This window comes from Malus sylvestris, chromosome 5, assembly GCF_916048215.2.
Source record: "Malus sylvestris chromosome 5, drMalSylv7.2, whole genome shotgun sequence".
Lineage (NCBI taxonomy): Eukaryota > Viridiplantae > Streptophyta > Magnoliopsida > Rosales > Rosaceae > Malus > Malus sylvestris.
Window position 1 is genome coordinate 32,902,197 of NC_062264.1, and position 19,917 is coordinate 32,922,113.

A 19,917-nucleotide genomic window follows, 5' to 3' on the forward strand; every position below is an offset into this window, starting at 1 on the left:
AATTTAGATTTAGTATTACGGCCCAATGTTATTCTCTTCATTTGTAAGTGAGATGTTTTAGATTCGATTCTCGTTAAAGGAGAATTTGAACCACACTATTATGGCTAGCCAATATGAGAAAAACTCAATTCATGGACTGGTGCTCCAACTTATGCCTCAAAACAACGAATCGAGCGACCTTTCAATGTACTCACAATACTATCAGATGATGTTACTATTTTACTCAAATTATAATACTTGAACAAAATTTATGGGAGTGATTAATAATTAAAAAAATGAAGGATGAGAAATAACAATAAAGTAAGGGAATAGTTATTAACACTTCGAAAATCTCATTTTACATTCCTAATAAGTATATTTTTCTTTCTAATTATAAAAAATTTAGAATTCAAATAAGATTTTTGAAGTGCTAATAACAATTCTTTAAATAATAAGATAACAACCGAACACCAGTTGGTGGGAACAAACAAGCAACGGACACCTGCAGAGCGTCAGCTGCACCACTTGACTCTGCAACCAAATCTTTTTCAATACTTACGCCATTTCTACCATCACTCAGTTCTTCGTTTCCCAATCCACTCAAAACCTCTCTCTCTCTCTCTCTCCCCTCCACAATCCCACCATTTCCCCCCCCCCCCCTCTCTCTCTCTCTCTCTCTCTCTCTCTCTCTCTCTCTGAATGCATCACTGCATCGTAACCCTGAATCCCCCAATCCCACACCATGTATCCTCCCCTCACTCCCACCTGATATTTCCCCACAGCCCCAGGCTGACCCAATCCCAATCCCACCTCATTTTCGCGCCAGTTTGCGTTCGCGCCCATTCCGTCTCCAACCGCACCGCCAGAGCGCTCGATGTTTCCGTCTCCAAACACTCCCCTAACTCCAGCGGCCCCAATGGCTCCGTGCACGATTGGAAGCCAAAGACCGTCGGCGTTAAAAACGTAGATGTTGCTACTCTCGGCAATCTCTGCGTGGATATCGTCCTCAGTGTGCCCAAATTGCCCCCGCCCGATGTCCGCGACCGCAAAGCTTACATGGACCTGTTATCCGCCTCCCCGCCGGATAAGGTTTGCTTCTCTCGCAGCCTCTGAGTATGCCGGAAAAAGTTCCCTGTTTTTTTTCTTTTTTTTTTGTTGGGTAACCTTAATTTTTTGAATTCTTTGCATTTCCTGTACCATTGAAATTGAACCCATTTGATATTTTTCTTTAGAAATGAAGTAAAGGAGTCGAATTTGTTACAGTGACTGCTAATTTCATCTCACTCTGAAGCAATTTGGAGTATTTTATTTTGTTGGGATGCTTTGATTACAGCTTGCTTTGTGATCAAGGTTATAAATTTCGACCCAGTATAATGATTATGGTTTTTGTTTCTCACTCAATACTTTCGTTTCGTCTTAATTTGAGCTTTTTAGTTCTCTCTTTTGTAGATATTGCTTTGCATTATGCAGTAGTTTCTATGAAGAACAGTGTAAAATACTTCCAATCTTGTGTAGATGAAATGCATCTCCGCAGATAAATTTTCCGAATTTGATTATATGGTTTGAAATGTAGCAATACTGGGAAGCTGGTGGAAACTGCAATATGGCCATAGCAGCTGCAAGACTAGGACTTCATTGCATTGCGATTGGGCATGTGGGTAACGAAGTATATGGACAGTTCCTTTTAGATGTTCTTCAAGATGAAGGAATTAGCATGGTTGGAATGAGTGACAACAATACCAATGTTGACAGTTCAGCTGCATCATATGAAACACTTTTGTGCTGGGTTCTTGTCGATCCATTGCAAAGACATGGTTTTTGCAGGTAAATGTTTTCCACAATTTTCTTTTCTTTAAGTAATTTCATCTCCTTTGTAAATAATGGCAATCTGAGTAGACTTGGTTTCTTTATCAGCCGAGCTGATTTCAGTAAGGAGCCTGCATTCAGTTGGATGAGCAAATTATCTGCACAAGTAAAGACTGCTATAAAACAGTCAAAGATTCTGTTCTGCAATGGTTATGGCTTTGATGAACTCTCTCCAGGTGTAATAGCTGCAGCTGTAGAGTATGCCGTCGAAGCTGGTACATCAATTTTCTTCGACCCTGGACCACGTGGTAAAAGCCTTTCTGCTGGTACAACAGAAGAACGCGAAGCACTTAACCTGTTGTTGAGGATGAGTGATGTTCTTCTTCTAACTTCTGATGAGGTTTGATATACTGTTACCCACTATTAATCTTATGCTAGTTTACTCTATCTTATAGTGTGCAAAGTTCTTCTCTTGTCTTGCTGCTTTCTAAGACATCGGGATAATATTAATGATTTCCAGGCTGAGTCATTGACGGGCATTAAAAACCCAGTATTAGCAGGGCAGGAGCTGCTCAAGCAAGGGGTGCTCACAAAATGGGTGATTGTCAAAATGGGTCCAAGGGGTTCAATTCTAATAACTAGGTCAAGTATTTCTTGCGCACCAGCGTTTGAGGTATCAGTTTCTAACTTGACATTGCCTGTGAACTTTTAGCTTACCTGTTTTATGATATCAGACTCGTGCATGTTTATTAATTCTTGCTAGATTTTTTTGTTCTACATCTAACTTTGGATCAAATTTTGGACATTGCTTGTTGTTTGCCATCATGCACGCTCTTTCACGCTAAAATCATATTTGTTATATTTAAGTTTTTAACCACAACAATGAAAAGAAAAGGTTTCCAAAAGTGTGATACATGCTCGAGATACATCTGTTTGCTCTGTGTGCTCGTGCTTGTGTATGTATGTAGCTTGAACCTTCCTACAAATAAGAATATTAGGTAGATGATATCTTTTGGCCAAAAGTAATTGTGCATCATAAGAGTACCTTCATATTCTGTTGTATCCTGTTTGAATTCAATTCCAACTCTCTTTATTGGCTGATACACCGATTAATACTTGGTTCTTATACTGAAATGTGACAGGTAAATGTCGTAGACACTGTTGGGTGTGGAGATAGTTTCGTGGCTGCGATTGCATATGGTTTTATCCACAATATGCCGAAGGTTAACACATTAGCAGTTGCAAATGCTGTAGGTGCTGCAACCGCCACAGGTTGTGGTGCCGGTAGGAATGTGGCAAACTTGGAGAAAGTAATAGAACTGATAAGTGCATCTAATCTCAAGCAGGATGACAAATTTTGGAATGAGTTAATTGATGAAAATTTTGGTGTCGAGGAAATTACATCTCTCTCAAATTTGGTCGTAGATGGAAGTGACAACCGGTTAAATTGTGTATCCTTGCAGAAGGTGGTATCCGAATTGCTTCCTAAGCTTAAATCTGCACAGTTCAAAAGAAAAGTGCCTTTTTGATAGATCATAACAACAGTAGGTTTATAGCAATTGGAGCTACTTGATTCTCCAGGTTTAATTACACCCTTGGAATTCTACCACCATGAAATTGAGTACTTTCGGGGGAAAGCATGAGTTTCGAGCAGGAGTCAGTGAGTTTGCATAGCTTGAAGCCTTGAAGTTCATCCATTGATTCAGTCAATGTTGAAGGCGAGGGTATTGATTGGTGCTTCTAGTATGTGCTTTGGCAATTGGCATGAGATGGCTTTGCTGTCCAGGTTTCTGCAAGCAGATTTTCTACACACTTGTGCATAGATGTTTTATTCTTTTCACCTTTTCGACATTGTTAGGGAAGTAATTTTAACACCGATGTTTTTCTCCTTTTGCATGAATCAAAAAGAGAATCAAGGGACGAAAATAAACACGAGCAGGTAAAAATAGTGTGTGGAAATCATTTCCTTATCGTTGTTGTTCAGGTGCTTTATGGCCTGATATTTCATGTAAAAGAAGAAAAAATGAATCTTATTTGTTATGGGTTTTATTATATCATACGTCATTCTTTCATTGGCACTTCCATTTTCACTTTTGTATTCCCTTCCTTCCCCCTCTTTTGTTTAGACAATCTTGTAGAATCGAGAGACATAATTGATGAGATGAGTACATAATGTAAAAGAGGAGGATTGCGGAAATCACTCTCCATAAATAACTTTACCCCCTCCCCTTGGTTTTTTTAGTGGCAATGCTATATGCCTACAATTATAAGAAGGGTTTACATGAAACGGGCTGACCATCACGTGCCATCTTCTGTTCAATAATTTATTGTAGTGTGCATAAATGTATTATTTGAATCGGAACGTCATGTGACAGTAAACTCATTCTACATAAGTAACTATCGACCACAATCCACGTACTATGCGGTGGTTGATTCCACAACCTCTCCATTTTCAATAACATTTAACTGGAGTGAAAATTAAAAAATTAAAAAAAAAAAAAGGAAAAGGAAAGTTACCGTCAATGTGGGCCCAAATTGAAATGGCCTCCGTGAGTCCAAGAAGCTGACTGCTGGTCGAGTGTGGTAAAAACAAAAAAGAGGGCTTTGATTGGGGTTTACGTGGGGAAAAGCAAATTCCCAAAAAAGCCGAGAAGAAGAAGAGAGAACTACACAAGTGCCCCTACTCTCCCCTAATTAGTAGCTGCCCCTATTGGTCGTAGCCTTCATCTTCCACCAAACAACGCCCTTACCATTCCTCCATCGCTTCTTTTACTTTAATGCCCTCCCACCCCACCAACTCAATTATTTCTCAACCTCTCTATCTATGGATGTGGGTGAAGGTCCCGCACAACATAAAAATTAATAAAAATAAACTTGTTTATTTTTCTTGGTACTCTAATTTATAATTTTATATAGTTTTTAATTTTTAGAATGATGGTTTTTACACACTTTTAACTTCTCACGTTCCTTCTTTCTTCTATTGAATTGAACAAATCAACAAAAACAACAAACATAATTAAACATAAGTGTGTGAGAAGCTAAATACGGTCTGTGTTTATTATTTCTCTTTCCTTTAAACAAAGTGAAAATGTTTTAGTTTAAACATTTTATTTTAGCACTATGATTTACATAGATTTTGCAACATAAAGTTATCACATTTTTTATACTAGTATGATCAGCTGTATTATGTAATAAACTAACTAAAGACGTTCTTTTATAGTAATAGCATTTACATAAACTCTCTAATAAATTGAGTTCTCACATTCTATAATGGTAAGGTTTATGTGAATTTTGTAATGGACCAAATTATCACGCTTGTTTTTATGGTATTTCCTTGTAAGAAAGCGAAGATGTTATAGTAATGTCACATCCCAGACTCGACTTTGCCGTAACACGATATTGTCTGATCTAGGCTTACCATTCCCTCACGGTTTTGTTTTTAGGTTTCGGCACGATAACTTCCCAGTGGGTCACCCATCCTAGGAATGCTCCCCTCCCTATAACACGAGGCTTTTGCAAACTCACTGGCTCCGGATTCCTTCCGAAGTTTTGTGACACATTTATAAGATATACATATTGTTGGCATGCGCTTGATTCTTCATACTTATATTGTAGTATGTTTGGTTTTAAGGAAACTATACTTGTTTTACAGCGAGGGGTTAGTATATTTGAAAATAAAGGTTTTCTTATAAGCATTGTTTTGTTGACCCACTCAACTTTGTTTTTTGCCCCTTCAAGACCTAGATAGCTGATTTCTTTGTGGCACTTGAGGAACCTTTGGCAGTTCTAACATTATCTTTAGTTTAGACGTATGAACTTATTACTGTTATGTAATAAGTGTACTTTAGCTGCTTTGACTACTCTTTGGTAGTCGTATTGTCTTTTAATCTATGAATAATTGTAATGGGTTATTCCCACGATTGCGCATTCTTTTACTGTTTAGTATAATTAGTTCTAGTTCTAGTTTTAATTTATTCACTTATTTCTCATCACTTACCTTATGGTTACGTCACCTCACAGTGACGGCCAGCATGCTTCGACCTTCCTAGGTTGGGGTGTGTCAAGTAATGGTACCAAAATTTTCTAAATTTTTTTTTATAGTAATAAGATTTACGTGAACTTCGTAATAGATAGACTTATCACATTGTTTTACAGCAATAGAATTTACGTGCTTTGTAATCAAATGAATTATCACGTTCTTTTATAGTAGTTTTTACGTGAATTTTCTAACAAATCAAATCATCACATTTCTTTTAAAGTGGTAAAGTTTATGCAAATCCTGTAATGTCACGTTTATTTTTTTTTATAATAATAAAATTTATGTAAACGATTTAAAATAGACTGAACTATTCTATTCTTTTAGGAATAAGATTTACGTGAACTTTGAATAACTAAAATATCACTTGTCTCTTCATCTCAATTTATTCTTCTTCTTTTTAATTTTAAAATTCTAATTTTTTTTCTCCTTCATCACGAATAAAATTCAAGATCATAACAAAACAAAAAACCCAAATTTAAATGATCCTTCACCAATAGTTCCCAAAAGAAAATTGAAAAGAGAGAAACGGGGGCAATATGGGAATAGCAAAAAGTTGGAGGAGAAGGGAAAACAGGATGACATAAATACCCTCCAAATTGGTTAACCCTAGAGTCTGCCGAAGTCCATTCGCTGCCCCCGGATTGCCCCTGCAAAATTTCTGTGCCTTCCCCTTCTCTACCCTTCTCCCCCTTTCAGGTTTGTTTTCCCTCTCGCCCCACCCGCCAAACTCAAACCCCTCACTCTCTCTCTCTCTGCTCTTCTTTTTCTTGTTTTTCTTTGAAATGATTTTATTTTCTTTTATTTAACTGTGTTAGATGCAATCTCTACTGTTGTACATCTAATCCATCTCTAAAGTTTCTTGATTGATTGTTTTTAATTTTTAATTTTTTGTTGTGATTTTTGCAGGTTCTGTTTGCAAGTTCTGTTTGAGCTTCTGGGCAGACTTTGTTTCTGTAAGTTCTAAAGCACTTCAATTATTTATTTATTTATTTTTCATTGAAAATTATCTGTTTGGTTGCTGAGAAAATCTCAGTTGCTTTAGGATTTATGAGTTTTAAGCAGCCCAATTAGAGTATAATATAGCATGTTGAGTTTCATACTTCAATTTAAAACCTTTTTAGCTTATTCGTTAGGAGTTCCTGCACCGGCGGGTACTGTGTGCTGATCTCAATCTGTATTGACTGTAGTTTCACCGATTCCCAAATGAAGTTGCATCGAAAAACAAATTTTCGTGATAAAATGATGCTCTAGATTGGATTGTATATCCGTTTTTTCAGTGTCAGTGGTAAAAAAAAAACATTAATTTGATTCAAATATGCATTCTTTGTGGCACAGGTCTACTCAGAAACACAAAGTGGGCAGAAAATTTTCAGCTTTTAAGTTTGGCATTTGATTGTATTGGTGGGGGGTGATTCTGTTGGTCTTTGAAATTGTAATGGCGGACCATAATTTGGTTCTCGGGCAGAATGGTGATCTGCCATTGAGGCAGAATTCACATCCCAGTCTGGGGCAGGATCACAATCCAGCGCTAGGTCAAAGTCATGACTTTGCGTTGGGGCATGCCCATGAGCAGGATTTGGAATTAGGTCATCGTAGTCATGACGGTAAGCAGGGTTTTAGGAATCCCCATGATCATGGATTGGCTTTCAATCAGACAAATGAACATGAGATAGGTCTTCAACATACGCGTATACAAAATCTTGAAGAAGAAGGTTTGGAGTTGGAGCAAGATATTGGGGTTGAAACTGATCAGGAGAATGTTGATGACGACAATGACAATGACCTTGCTCTTACAGTGGCTACTCATGAGTTGGGTTTATCAGATAATCATGAATTGTCTGTTGTGGAGGACCATGATCTTCATGAAAATTTGGATTTAGCGATGGATCAAAATCAGGAGATGGGTATTGTACCTGACTCGGACATGTGTTTGCAGCACTCCCACCTTTTAGATACTCCTCCTGTCCTTCAGTATCGATCTCTTGCTTTGACAACTAATCACCAGCTGACTGTTGGGCAAGAGTTTCCTGATGTTCAGAGCTGTCGAAGGGCACTGAGAGATGCTGCTATTGCCCTTCGCTTTGAGATGCAGACAGTCAAGTCTGACAAGACTCGTTTCACTGCCAAGTGTGCAACTGAAGGATGCGCTTGGCGAATTCATGCTGCAAAGCTGCCAGGTGTTCCTACTTTCACGATAAGGACCATCCATGAAGAACACACCTGTGGTGGAATCACCCATCTTGGTCACCAACAAGCCTCAGTCCAGTGGGTTGCAGATTCTGTGGAACAACGCTTGAGGGAAAATCCTAATTACAAACCAAAAGAGATACTAGAAGAGATTCACCGAGTCCATGGCATTGCATTGTCGTATAAGCAGGCATGGAGGGGAAAGGAACGGCTCATGGCAGCTGTTCGTGGATCCTTCGAAGAAGATTATCGACTTCTTCCTCAATACTGTGACCAGATCAGAAGGACCAATCCTGGAAGCATTGCACAGGTTTATGGTAGTCCGGATGATAGCTCCTTCCAACGCCTATTTGTTTCATTACATGCATCTATATACGGGTTTCTGAATGCCTGCCGGCCTCTTCTTGGGCTCGATAGAACTCATCTGAAAAGTAAGTATCTTGGGACTTTGCTTTTTGCCACTGGGTTTGATGGAGATGGAGCTCTGTTTCCATTAGCGTTTGGGGTGGTTGACGAAGAGAATGATGAAAATTGGATGTGGTTTCTCTCTGAGCTCCGTGTCCTCCTTGAAAATTATGCAGAGTACATGCCAAGGCTTACCATTTTGTCTGATAGACAGAAGGGTATTGTTGATGGGGTGGAACTAAACTTCCCAACTGCCTTTCATGGGTTTTGTATGCGCCATTTAAGTGACAGTTTAAGAAAGGAATTTAATAATACTCTGCTCGTTAACCTTCTCTGGGAGGCTGCTTATGCTCTTACTGGCATTGGGTTTGAACAAAAACTTATCGAGATTGAAGCTATATCACAGGAAGCAGCCCATTGGATTAAACAAATTTCTCCCCGCTTGTGGGCAACAGCATATTTTGAGGGAACAAGGTTTGGGCAGTTGACGGCTAATATGGTTGAGTCTATAAATTCTTGGATAGTAGAAGCATCTGGGCTTCCAATAATTCAGATGATGGAGTGTATCAGACGGCATCTGATGACTTGGTTCAATGAGCGTCGTGAGATGAGCATGCAGTGGACGGGCATACTCGTTCCTTCTGCTGAAAAGTGTGTGTTAGATGCAGTTGCGCTTGCTCGTACTTACAATGTGATCCGTGCAAATGAAGCTGAATTTGAAGTTAGAACTCATGAAGGATCAGTCACGGTGGACATTCGTACCCGTTGTTGCTCATGTCGTGGATGGCAGCTATGTGGATTGCCATGTTCTCATGCCGCAGCAGCCCTCGAGTCCTGCAGGCAACATGTCTATCGGTTCACTGAGAGTTGCTTCACAGTGGCAAATTATCGGAAAGCCTACTCAGAGACGATTCATCCAATTCCAGATAGAACTCTGTGGAAGGAGATAGCTGGATTCCCAAATGAAGGTAACCCAGATATGTGGATGGTTATTAACCCGCCAAAGTCGCTTCGACCACCTGGACGACCAAGGAAAAGGCGAATTCGTACAGAAGATGGTAGTCGCACGAAACGAGTTGTGCATTGCAGCCGCTGTAATCAGACCGGACACTTCCGAACAACTTGTGCTGCCCCCATATAGTCGCCAGTACCCAAGCTGATATTGTGCAAAGAAGATATAGACTTTTCTATTTTAAGCGTCTTGATTTGTATTCTTCTGTATGTTCATAGGCTTTCCTTAGACACAGCATCTTTCCTAGGCTTTTTACTTTCGGATAATCCATGTCTAGTTGCTCGTTTGACGTCTTAAAAGATGATTAACAAACGATATTATCTACATTGAAGGGTCGGAGATGGGCTATCATTAGATTTTTAAGATACAATGTTAGTTATCTAACCTGTAGAAAAATTCATGGTTCCGCGAATGTATAGTTCAATCAGTATAACTAAAATATAGGAAGTGGAATGACATGACAAAAAAAAATACAAGTCACGTTTGCCTACCACTAATTAGTTTTCAGTCAATACTAAACTCTAAAATCCTATCAATCCTTATTGTTTATGTTGGAATAGGCTTAAACCGACCGAGCCGGACTAATGTATTAGTCAAAATTGAACCAAATCAAATTGTTGAATGCTAGTTGATTTAGTTATACTTTTAGTGCCAAAACAAACCAAACCAAACCGTGCCAATCCTTATTAGGGATCTAGTCTAGCACATGGCGATTCTAAGTCTAAAGTTTTTAACCCAAGACTGCTAAACTAAATACTAGGTACCAAATATATATATCTACAAGTTCACAACCCTAAGCCTTAAATACTAATTAAACCCTAGCTAATTCCTGTTTGGACCCCTAACAACCCGGTGAATTAGTGTTCTTTTGAAGTCAGTTGGAGACCCGAGTGCTAAACCCTAACTCATAAGCTCTGGCAAAGAATGACAACTCTAAACCATGAGTAATTAACTCTAATTAAACCCTTTTTAATGTAAAACGCCCTAGTAAGTTAGTTTATTTATTTTCAGTGGACTAATCCTTTGTTCAACGTCTGTATCTTTTCCAGTAATGTAATTTTCCTTTTCTTACAGTGTTATTGTAGGTCAGCGGACCAAGGTTCAAAAGATGAACGAGAGGTAAGGGATCTTTCACGCATGATCATTTGAAAAAAGGGAAGATGCATCGAGCTTTCTTGTACATTTCACAATGAAGATGACAAACTCTATCTCATACGAATTAGGTTTCGATACATCTTGCTTCTGGGAAAAATGCAAGGCGGTTGCCGAAGATAAGCTTAAGGAAGTAAAGAATGATGCTCTAATTACATATGATTCTATATTACTCGAAGTTGTATACATGCAAGGAACCCAAAAAAGAAAATGCTTTTATTTATTTATTTATGGATCACAGCATGTTCTTGGCAACAATATGAATGATGTTAAAAGAAACAGATATGAATGTACTGCATGCAGATTAAGTCAAAATTTTCAACCACTGGTTATCTGCTCATCACCCATACCAAACCGACCACGCAGACGCTATCTTCTAGATATGTTCACTAAGTCAGAGAAAACTTCAAAGTCAAATGCTAAGAGGTAGTCGAATATGCAAGTCAAAAATCTCAGCCATTTGTTTGCCTAATTTTTATTTGCTCATGCGAATTTCTAACAAAAGCATTGTAAACTAATATTTACATAGTATTTTTGAGAGTTTCTTAATATATAGAGTTTCTTAATACTTATGCAAGACATTGTGGTCGTGGCTCCGCTTTTAGATTAAAAACATTTTTATTTACTGCACTCATGTCTTCTCTCTTTAAAACTCTTAACATATCATGTAAGAAGAGAGATAAATACAAAAGGGTGTATACTCCCCACTGCATGTAAGTTTTAGCCCTCGTATTTATATACACGTTTGTTGGAGAAATGAATTCCCTCTTGTATAGTTTGATGTTAGGAAGAGAAACTCAAAAAGTGTTCACGATGCAACTGCTGGGTTTCTGACCACATGAAAGCTACTCATTCGTCAACATGTCCTTTCACATTCACAGAATTTATTGCCAATATGCAGCCAAATCATTAGCTTTTCATTCTCGTATTTCATTGCTTTTGTATTTGATATAAACCCGAAATTTCTATGATACTACGAAGCACGGCCGGCCTTGAGGACATACAAGTGGTTGGTGGCACTGCAAAATCATAGGGCCTCTGATTTACAATTTTATTTTACCTGTATATATAATATATATGTATTTTAATGTATGAAGATTTACCAAATTAAGCCCTCAGTGTAAGTAATCTTGTGCAGTTGAATCTCGCACAGGACCTCCAAAGTCTTACCGACAACCTTGCTTCGAAGCATAAAATATTCCAAAGTGTATTAGAAAATCTCAACATAAACAATTAAAGCTCATGACCAATTCATGTATTTTTATGTCTAATCCCAAGAAGTCGGCACAAAATGAAAGAAAGGATGCCTACTTTGTGAGCATGTGTTAGGTTTTCTAATACCAAGATGAAAATTGACACCCCTTTTTTGAGAGAACATGCTTGAAATGTGGGAACAGAAAACCTACTTGGGAAAAGGCACTTTGACATGTAGGCTTAGCATAGATATTTCATATATAGAGGTAATGATTCCATTAGCTTCTAGTATTCAACTTTATTGGTGGTACAAATCATACGATACTTACAAACATGTAGGGCCTAATGGGAAAGTTGATTTTGATTCCAAAATCTCTACTAAGAACTTTATTAATTTTGTAGTCAAGCAAAAGTTATCTTAATAATTTGTATACACCTTCTTCTCATTTCCACATTACATAAATTTGTGGGCTAAGTTCGACTCAAATTTGAAATTAAAATTTTTATTTTATATCAACGTAGCGATTCCAAATAAAACTCTCGAGGGATATCAAGATTTCGTACATTGAAAACTTCAAAACTACAGAGATGGGGAAATTTAAAAATTAGAAACCGGGTTGAGAATAATTATGTCCTAAATTGACTAAAACGTCATGTCGCAAGATCTTCTTGATATCATGTTGAAACTGAAAAACTTTTGAATATCTCTAACTTAGACAAAACATTATATGAAATTAAAACATGGATAGGAGATCTTAAACTTATGATCATCAAGTCAAAGACAAAAATAAAATAAAATTAGGGAGTGCATTACGCATAATGCATTTTATATTCCACTTTTCTCTTGTCCTTTTTTCCTTTCTTCTTTAAAATTTGTTGGTTGGTCTCTAATAGCTTTAACAGGCCAATCTGTGTTAAGCTTGGGATTTAAGCTTGGCATAAATCACATATGCATGCCATCATTGATAACTGAAGGTTCTCCACCTTCCAATCTTCCATCACCGTCCCTTTACCCAAGTGGCAAGCAAAGGACATATCCTTTACTTGTGAGCTGCAATCAACACCAATGTCAAGATCCTTGCATGAAAGCAACACACCCTCCTCAAAACTAATTAATCACTTCATCAATTATTAACAATCAATCTTAGTAGACTCGGTTACAAACTTTTATTCACAATTTATAAAACTGTTGGACCGTTTAACTGACAACAACAAGGTACTATACCATCGTGTTTGTATTGATTCTATTTGTGCATATTTCCGCTCTTTTAAGGTAGGGATGCAAGTTTTATTTAAGTTGATTGTCAAAAAAGAATTACAAAGTCTGGACTGTATCCCATTATACATTGGCCTTTACAAAGTTTAGGGTAGAGAGCTTTTGAAAGTAGAGGGTTGCTTGTTCCATAATCTATTTTTAAGTACCTAAAGAAGCTATTTCGGTTGACTCTTTCACAATTAAAATTTGATATCCATAAAAAAATCGAAGATACCCTTTGGCCAGCTGTGTGAAATTGAAAGCAAGTTTAGCAGTATTAGTGTAGCGAGTGGACTCCATGTGTCATGTGAGTTTCATCCTTACGTATATAAGGACCCCATGAAAATATAATGCATGGCCATATCAAATCTCCCTATGCCATCTCTCTTTCTCCTTTCCCTCTCTCTCCTCTCCTCTCTCTCAGACACAGTTGAGTCTCTCTCTCCTCTCTCTCAAAGAACAGTTGAGGGAAATGTTGTCTGGTTCGAGATCTTTCAGTGAAGCTTGGATATTGTCATCATCTGAATGATTTCGGACCAGGCTTCATTCCCCTCAACTAGGAGGAATAGACTTTAGAAACATATCATGCATTAAAATGCGCCGATGAAGCCGATGAAGAAGTGCCTCTTGTCATATCTTATGTTATGAAGAATATACAGGTATATCAATTTGTTGTTTTAGTACACTGCCTTATAATTAGCTGTTTATGCAGAGAAGCTGCAGATTTTCAATTGTGGTCGGAACCGGCAACCGGAGCAACCCAACATCAGGTCGGTAATGATATATAGTTTAATTTCTATATCTTTTTCATGTTTAGAATGTTGACAAAGATATATAGTGCCAATGTGAATTACTGCAAAATTAAAAAGGCTTTCCTTCTATCCTTTTCGTTTGTTTGTTTCCTTGGTGTTCTGGTAAAGGATATAAATTGATCTCTCTCTTCCATGCCAAACCATATCTTACAAGATAAGTCAACCCTAAATAGGAAGAACTTACATGAAATTGAGACATTATGTGAGAAAATTAAAATGCATGACAACGCTGATAGAATTGAGATATCGTCTTAATATATCCCCATTTCATATAGAGAACTTTAACGAAAAGCTTCTGGTAATATTCACTTTAACGAAAAATCACATTTTTACACTAAAAAGTCAATCATGGTACTATTCACCTCTATAAATGAGAGCCTTGTGCACTGGGTACGACTTTTTTTTTTTTATCGTTAAAACTTAAAGTTTTCAAACATTTTTCATTAGTTTTCCTTTTATACAAGTATGCAAACCTGATAATACCATGTGGCTCAGACACCTACATGTGAAGTTCATAATTTCAGGTGGGGCAGATCTGCTGGATGTAGATAACTTCACAATATCTAAGTTACAAGTGTGGGTTCTGATTTTCATGTTGAAAGTAAAGCTTGGTTGAAATATAGGAATCAAACAAAGTACTTGTTTGTTTTGTGGGGTTCTTTTATTGGACTTAAGAAGGTTAGAAAAACTATTTGGGGGGTTGAAATGGTAGATTGCAAGTGAGAAAAAGGAGGGGCTGCCGACTGCCAACTAATGTGATCTTTGTCTGCTTGTATCGTGTGTGTTATTTATTTACTCATGCATATGCTATCATGACTTGGGAGCAGCCTCTCTATAAATGGAGGTAAGGCTAACCGACATTCACCTCTTCCAGACCCTACGTAAAACGGGAGCCTTGTGCACTGGGTACGACCTTTATATGCTATCATGACTTTTTCTTCATGAATCATTGTAGGGCTATTCCCTAATTTCCAACAAATTAAGGTGGAGTGATTTCAAATTTACTTATTTGGACTGGAATGAAGGGAAGAAAACATATGGATTTTGAATGATTCCTTGTATATCTTTGTTTCAACTTCTTTTCAAATGTACCACATCTAGTTATTTCAGGTACATCCAATTTTTCGTGTTCTGATTACGTCAATGATTAAATCTAGTTATTTCGTCACTTAGTACTACGGTCCGATGGTATTCCTCTATACTTGTAAATAAGATGTCTTAGGTTCGAATCTTGTGGATGATAAGTTTGATACCAAATTAGATTACTCATTGTATGATTTAGCCGAACTCATCCCTCTTTAATGTAAAAAGTAACTAGTGAATTTGTTGACTTCTCAAAAATCAAAATTGCGCAGTCAATAATGACCATTAGGCAGATAAACAATCATAAAATGTTAAAAAACTATAACCTTTTTTTTTCCTTAATAAATTACAGAGAAATGCCAAGAGGACTCTCAAAAGTAAACTCTTTATGAAGTTTCTATCACCTCATATTTTTTTTCACAATGTTTAATAATGTTAGCACGAAATTAACGTTAAACTGTGAGATGTTAGATAATCAATTACAAAATATAAGATGACTCGTGAATCTGTGTATCAAATTACTGACTTACCCACCACTAATTATGCTTGAAAAGTAACCAACAACAAACATAATCCAATCAAAGGACAGATTTTACAGGGCATCACAATCACTTGCCAAGTCAAGCAAAAGCCAGCCTGGCTTGCATGACCTAAATATGCCATGTTTTTAAGCTGTCATCATCCCAATCAACAAGATTCATAATTAAGACCTTTACTAATCACCCCCAATCATCTGGGTCTCACCATCTGACAGGAAAAGGAGGAGATAAAGGTCGTACCCAGTGCACAAGGCTCCCGCTTTACGCAGGATCTGAGAGATGTGAATGTCGGCTAGCCTTACCCCCATTTATGGAGAGGCTGCTCCTAAGTCTCGAACCCGAGACCTACCGCTCATGGGCGAAGACACTTGCCATCGCACCAACTGCGACCTCTAGGAAAAGGAGGAGATGAAAACAGAAAATTCATGTCATTAGACAGACAGTATGCTACAAAGCTTCTTAGGATTTGGAATTTCTCTTCTCCATAAAGTTTCAGAATCCGAAATTTAAGGAGAAATCATTTAACTTTGTATCCGAAGTTTTGTGTTCGAATCCAGCTCCCTTATTGTCACTTGTATCAAAATAAAAATGAAAATATTAAACTCTGATCTGCTAACTAGATGCAGCCTTAGGGTTGGTGCACTGCCTTATAGATGAGCCAAACGGGGCCATTTAGGGTAACATCTGTTGATATATGCCATTCTTTCAGTCATCACTTGCTCCACTTTTATCGCTGAATGACAAGAAAAAGCAGAGAGAGAGAGAGAGATTATGTCTGGTCTCTTTTAGTTGACATCCATCAATCTAAATTAAGTTGGCAATGTTGTTTCCTTCAGAAACAGAAACTAATTGTATGTATGTGGGTGTTTTCATTCGTGATGGAGGATATCCAATTCTCCTCAAGAATGACCAGCAGATGGTACAAGTAATAACAAAACTATATTCTACAAATTTCTTTGGTTTTATTAGTATTACACTCTACAATGCTAAAGTCTTGTATAAGTATGCTGACCTGGGCGTAGCCAAGTTGGCTAGAGGCTAGAGCAGTCTCCACTTTGCACCCAAGCTCGAATCTCCCTGCCTGTAATTTAGATTATATTAGAATATGGCTCAAATAAAGGAAAGTATTCTACGGGTAAATTATATACACAAACATTCAGACATACTCTTCACAATTTGACACTCATAGAACAACTAGCGAGGCCAGACTCTAAAACCATTTCAATTCAGCTCTTCTGACATGGGGGTTAGATGGTTTTTTTTTTTTTTTTTTTTTTTTTTTGTTCTATGAAGAATGGAAAAAGATTTTGTGACCATCAAAAGGAAGGAGAACAAAAGGCTTGTAATGTATTGCAGCAGAAAATTAGTGAATAATAGTTTGCAATTCTTTTATTGAATTCTCAACATGAACATTTCACAAAATTTAAGGTTTTCATGAAATACAAAGTTTGGTACCTGTATTACAAAACTGTGAAGTCGAACAGGACTGGTTACTACACACTCTGCGGATCATGTTCTCTCTACAAAAGATTAACACTGGAGTGACATTCATAGAACAGTAACACCATGTCATAATCTGCAATACCAGGTGAAAAATGCAACTTTGACATGCACAAGCACGCTGCACTAGGTCTTCTTTCTTTGCAACCTTGATTCAGAGGAGTTGCACAAGCACTGCAATTGAATGCATCTTCAATCCATCATTACACCATCCATGTGATCTCCATCATTACACCATCCATGTGATCTGCCCTCGTACAGACCCCAGTCACCCCACCACTGAAGTTTTTGCTTTGAGTTTAAGACCATAGCAATGCACCTTCACATCTTGAAACTTCTGGTTGAATGTGTGAACAGAATCACAAGACTTTCTGATTAGGAGTAATGAGTGAAAAATCATGCGAGAGACTTTAAACTTATCATGTCATCTTGCACTGGCTAGTGGTAGGAAATGTTGGAAGCAAGTCCAGACATTTACGATATTTTTCATCCTTCGACAGTAGGTCTATGACAATGGAGACTGTAATGGCATCTGGTGACAGATTTCTTTCTGCCATCTTGTGAAGAATTTCGACCACTTTTGCCGAGTCATCATTTTGGCAGAAACCACGCATGAGGATATTATAAGTGATGATGTTTGGAGCACACCCCTTCCCTTCCATTTCTAAAAACAAACCATTTGCCTTTTCCAGTTGCCCATCTATACAGAGCCCATGGATCATCATGGAATATGTTACAACAGTCGGCACCAGGCCTCTATTTGACATTTTGTGGAATAGGTCCCAAGCAATTTCAAGCTTTCCTGCTTTGCATAACCCATCAATAAGGCAGCCAAACATTTCAACACTAAGCTTGAAGTTGCTATTTTCTAAAGTATGGAAAATTTCCATCGCCTCTGTTAGGCAATCGTTTTTGCAAAGCCCGTCCATGAATATTGTATATGTAGTTGAATTTGGTAACAGATTCTGAGTTGGCATCTCACTAAACAATTCTTGTGCATCCTGAACTTTACCCATCTGAAAAAGACCAGTTAATAAGGCATTATATGTTATTACTGTTGGCCTAACTCCTTTGTTAATCATTTCCTTGTAAAAATGGGTAGCTTCCTGTATCTTCTTATATTTGCAGTATCCATTGATCAACACATTGTAGCTAATGGCATCAGGTTCACAACCTCTACTTGGGATAGAATTAAAGAGCTCTCTTGCTTCATTGAGCCTACCCGCCAAACACAAGCCGTCAATCAAAATGTTGTACGTAATTATATCAGGATCTATGCCTCTACGAATCATCAACTTTAACAAGTCATTACTTTCTTTCACATTTCCCCTTCTGCAAATTACTCCTATCAACACATTGAATGTTACCAAATTAGGCTGGACACCCTGATCCACCATCTCATTTAACGTAGCTTTCGCTGCTTCCCATTTCTCATTGTAATACAGACCGTGTATCAAAGAACTATATACATTCACATCAGGAACAATCCTTCTACCTTTCATTTCTACGAAAAGTTCTTTCGCCTTATCTACCAACCCGGCTTTACAAAGCCCGTCAATGATGGTCCCATAAGTAAACACATTCGGCCGACAACCAACACTATAAGCACCACTCCCATTAGCCATTCCTTCATGCAACCTAAGCGCAACGTTCACGTTACCCGTTCGACACAACCCTTTAATCAATGTACTAAAAGTAAACTCATTAGGATGGCACCCCAACTTTACCATTTTCTCAAACAACCCTGTTGCCTCAAAAATTTTATCCTCCCTACACAACCCTTTAACCAAACAAGTATAACTCACAGTGCTTGGTAGAAATCCCCTTCTAAAAAGACTCCCCATAACCACAAAACCATCGCCAACCCGATTGGCAATACAGCAGCAATTAAGCAAAACATTAAGAGTAATGAAATTTGGCACCAACCCAGCTGATATTATCGCATTGTAAAGTGGAAAAACTTGAGAGAAATGCTTACTTTTTGCAAGTCCACTGAATAAAAGATTGAATGAAGAAATTGGAGGAGTGGGTTGCATTCGAATCATGTGACTAAAATATTGCAGAGCTTCATAGAGAGTGAAATTACCCGACCTGCAGTTGGATTCGAGGAATTTCTGAAGTGGGGGTTGGATTGGGAGATTGGGAATTGGGGTTTTTGGTGGAGATTTTGGATTTGGAGAAGTGGGTTGTGAGGATTGGTTCGTCGGGACGAAGAAAGGTGAAAGCTTGGTTGGAGTCTTGGGATTTGGGGATGTGGGTTTTTGTGGGTTTGTGAAGAAAGATGATAGCTTGGATTTTGAAGTAGCTACCGAGGAGCTCATCGGAGCGGTAGAAAGCAGAAGAGCTTCAGCAAATGCTGCTTCGTTTTTGGGGAGCGCGTTTTAGCAGGTAAACAACTTAGGTTTATATAAAGCTTGCACACAGATAAATATAATAAATTTAAAAAATTTAAAATAAAAAAAAAAAAAAATATATATATATATATATATATATATGAAAAGCTGAAAAGCTGAAAAGTTAGAGAGTGAAATTATATTACAGTTTATGATTTTATTTTATAATAGAAGAAGTTATCTTTTTACTTTATTTTAATAGATCAGAGATTTTTATTAAAAGTGTTTACAATGTAATGCTCTTGATAAGAGCGGAACCGATGAGGTGTAATAATGTGAAGGTGTCGGTGAAAATTTCTCACTTGCAGACTTTACCAGTTAATGTAAAAGGTATGGACAAATTTAACGTAAAATGAATGCATTAAATTTAAGTGCACGGATTTTTTTAATTTTTTACAAGGTAATACTCTAAATCATTCTAAATTATGACAAAAAATTTTAACTTAAATACAACAAATTTCGAATTGATGTAAATCACGTAAGCAAAAAAGTGGATTTTTCTTTTAACAAAAAAAAGTGAATGTTTGAAATTCTTAAAAGTGGGGAATGTATACTTACTAA

At 37.5% G+C, this 19,917-nt stretch overlaps 3 protein-coding genes and 1 long non-coding RNA gene across 7 annotated transcripts; 3 read left to right on the forward strand and 1 right to left on the reverse strand.

Annotated features, from left to right (window-relative positions):
* The first annotated feature begins 466 nt into the window (after window positions 1-466).
* Window positions 467-3,857, forward strand: LOC126624751 (probable fructokinase-1). Of its 2 annotated transcripts, XR_007624210.1 has the most exons (6): window positions 467-1,068; window positions 1,553-1,803; window positions 1,894-2,185; window positions 2,306-2,458; window positions 2,928-3,571; window positions 3,694-3,857. XR_007624210.1 is itself a non-coding variant. In XM_050293851.1 (5 exons), the coding sequence occupies exons 1-5, from the start codon at window positions 679-681 to the stop codon at window positions 3,312-3,314; spliced, it is 1,473 nt and encodes a 490-aa protein (XP_050149808.1). In that variant the 5' UTR covers window positions 467-678; the 3' UTR covers window positions 3,315-3,857. The 2 variants fall into 2 exon arrangements, 1 of the variants encoding a protein (XP_050149808.1); XM_050293851.1 differs by having other exon boundaries at window positions 2,928-3,857.
* A 2,551-nt stretch (window positions 3,858-6,408) lies between these two features.
* LOC126623798 (uncharacterized) lies at window positions 6,409-9,752 on the forward strand. The gene is made up of 3 exons (XM_050292778.1): window positions 6,409-6,520; window positions 6,731-6,777; window positions 7,160-9,752. Exon 3 carries the CDS (start codon window positions 7,260-7,262, stop codon window positions 9,555-9,557), a length of 2,298 nt encoding a protein of 765 aa, XP_050148735.1. The 5' UTR covers window positions 6,409-6,520; window positions 6,731-6,777; window positions 7,160-7,259; the 3' UTR covers window positions 9,558-9,752.
* A 2,810-nt stretch (window positions 9,753-12,562) lies between these two features.
* LOC126621918 (putative pentatricopeptide repeat-containing protein At1g12700, mitochondrial) lies at window positions 12,563-19,362 on the reverse strand. Of its 3 annotated transcripts, none has more exons than XM_050290540.1 (3): window positions 16,919-19,362; window positions 16,476-16,544; window positions 12,563-12,825 (listed from the first exon to the last, which is right to left on the reverse strand). In XM_050290540.1, exon 1 carries the CDS (start codon window positions 19,282-19,284, stop codon window positions 17,383-17,385), a length of 1,902 nt encoding a protein of 633 aa, XP_050146497.1. In that variant the 5' UTR covers window positions 19,285-19,362; the 3' UTR covers window positions 12,563-12,825; window positions 16,476-16,544; window positions 16,919-17,382. The 3 variants fall into 3 exon arrangements, with proteins under 3 accessions (XP_050146497.1, XP_050146498.1, XP_050146496.1); XM_050290541.1 differs by lacking the exon at window positions 12,563-12,825 and adding an exon at window positions 15,873-16,196 and having other exon boundaries at window positions 16,476-16,540; XM_050290539.1 differs by lacking the exon at window positions 12,563-12,825 and adding an exon at window positions 15,873-16,196.
* LOC126621923 (uncharacterized) lies at window positions 13,279-15,864 on the forward strand. The gene is made up of 2 exons (XR_007623226.1): window positions 13,279-13,799; window positions 15,679-15,864. It is a non-coding gene; the product is annotated as an uncharacterized LOC126621923 (long non-coding RNA).
* Window positions 19,363-19,917: the final 555 nt, after the last annotated feature.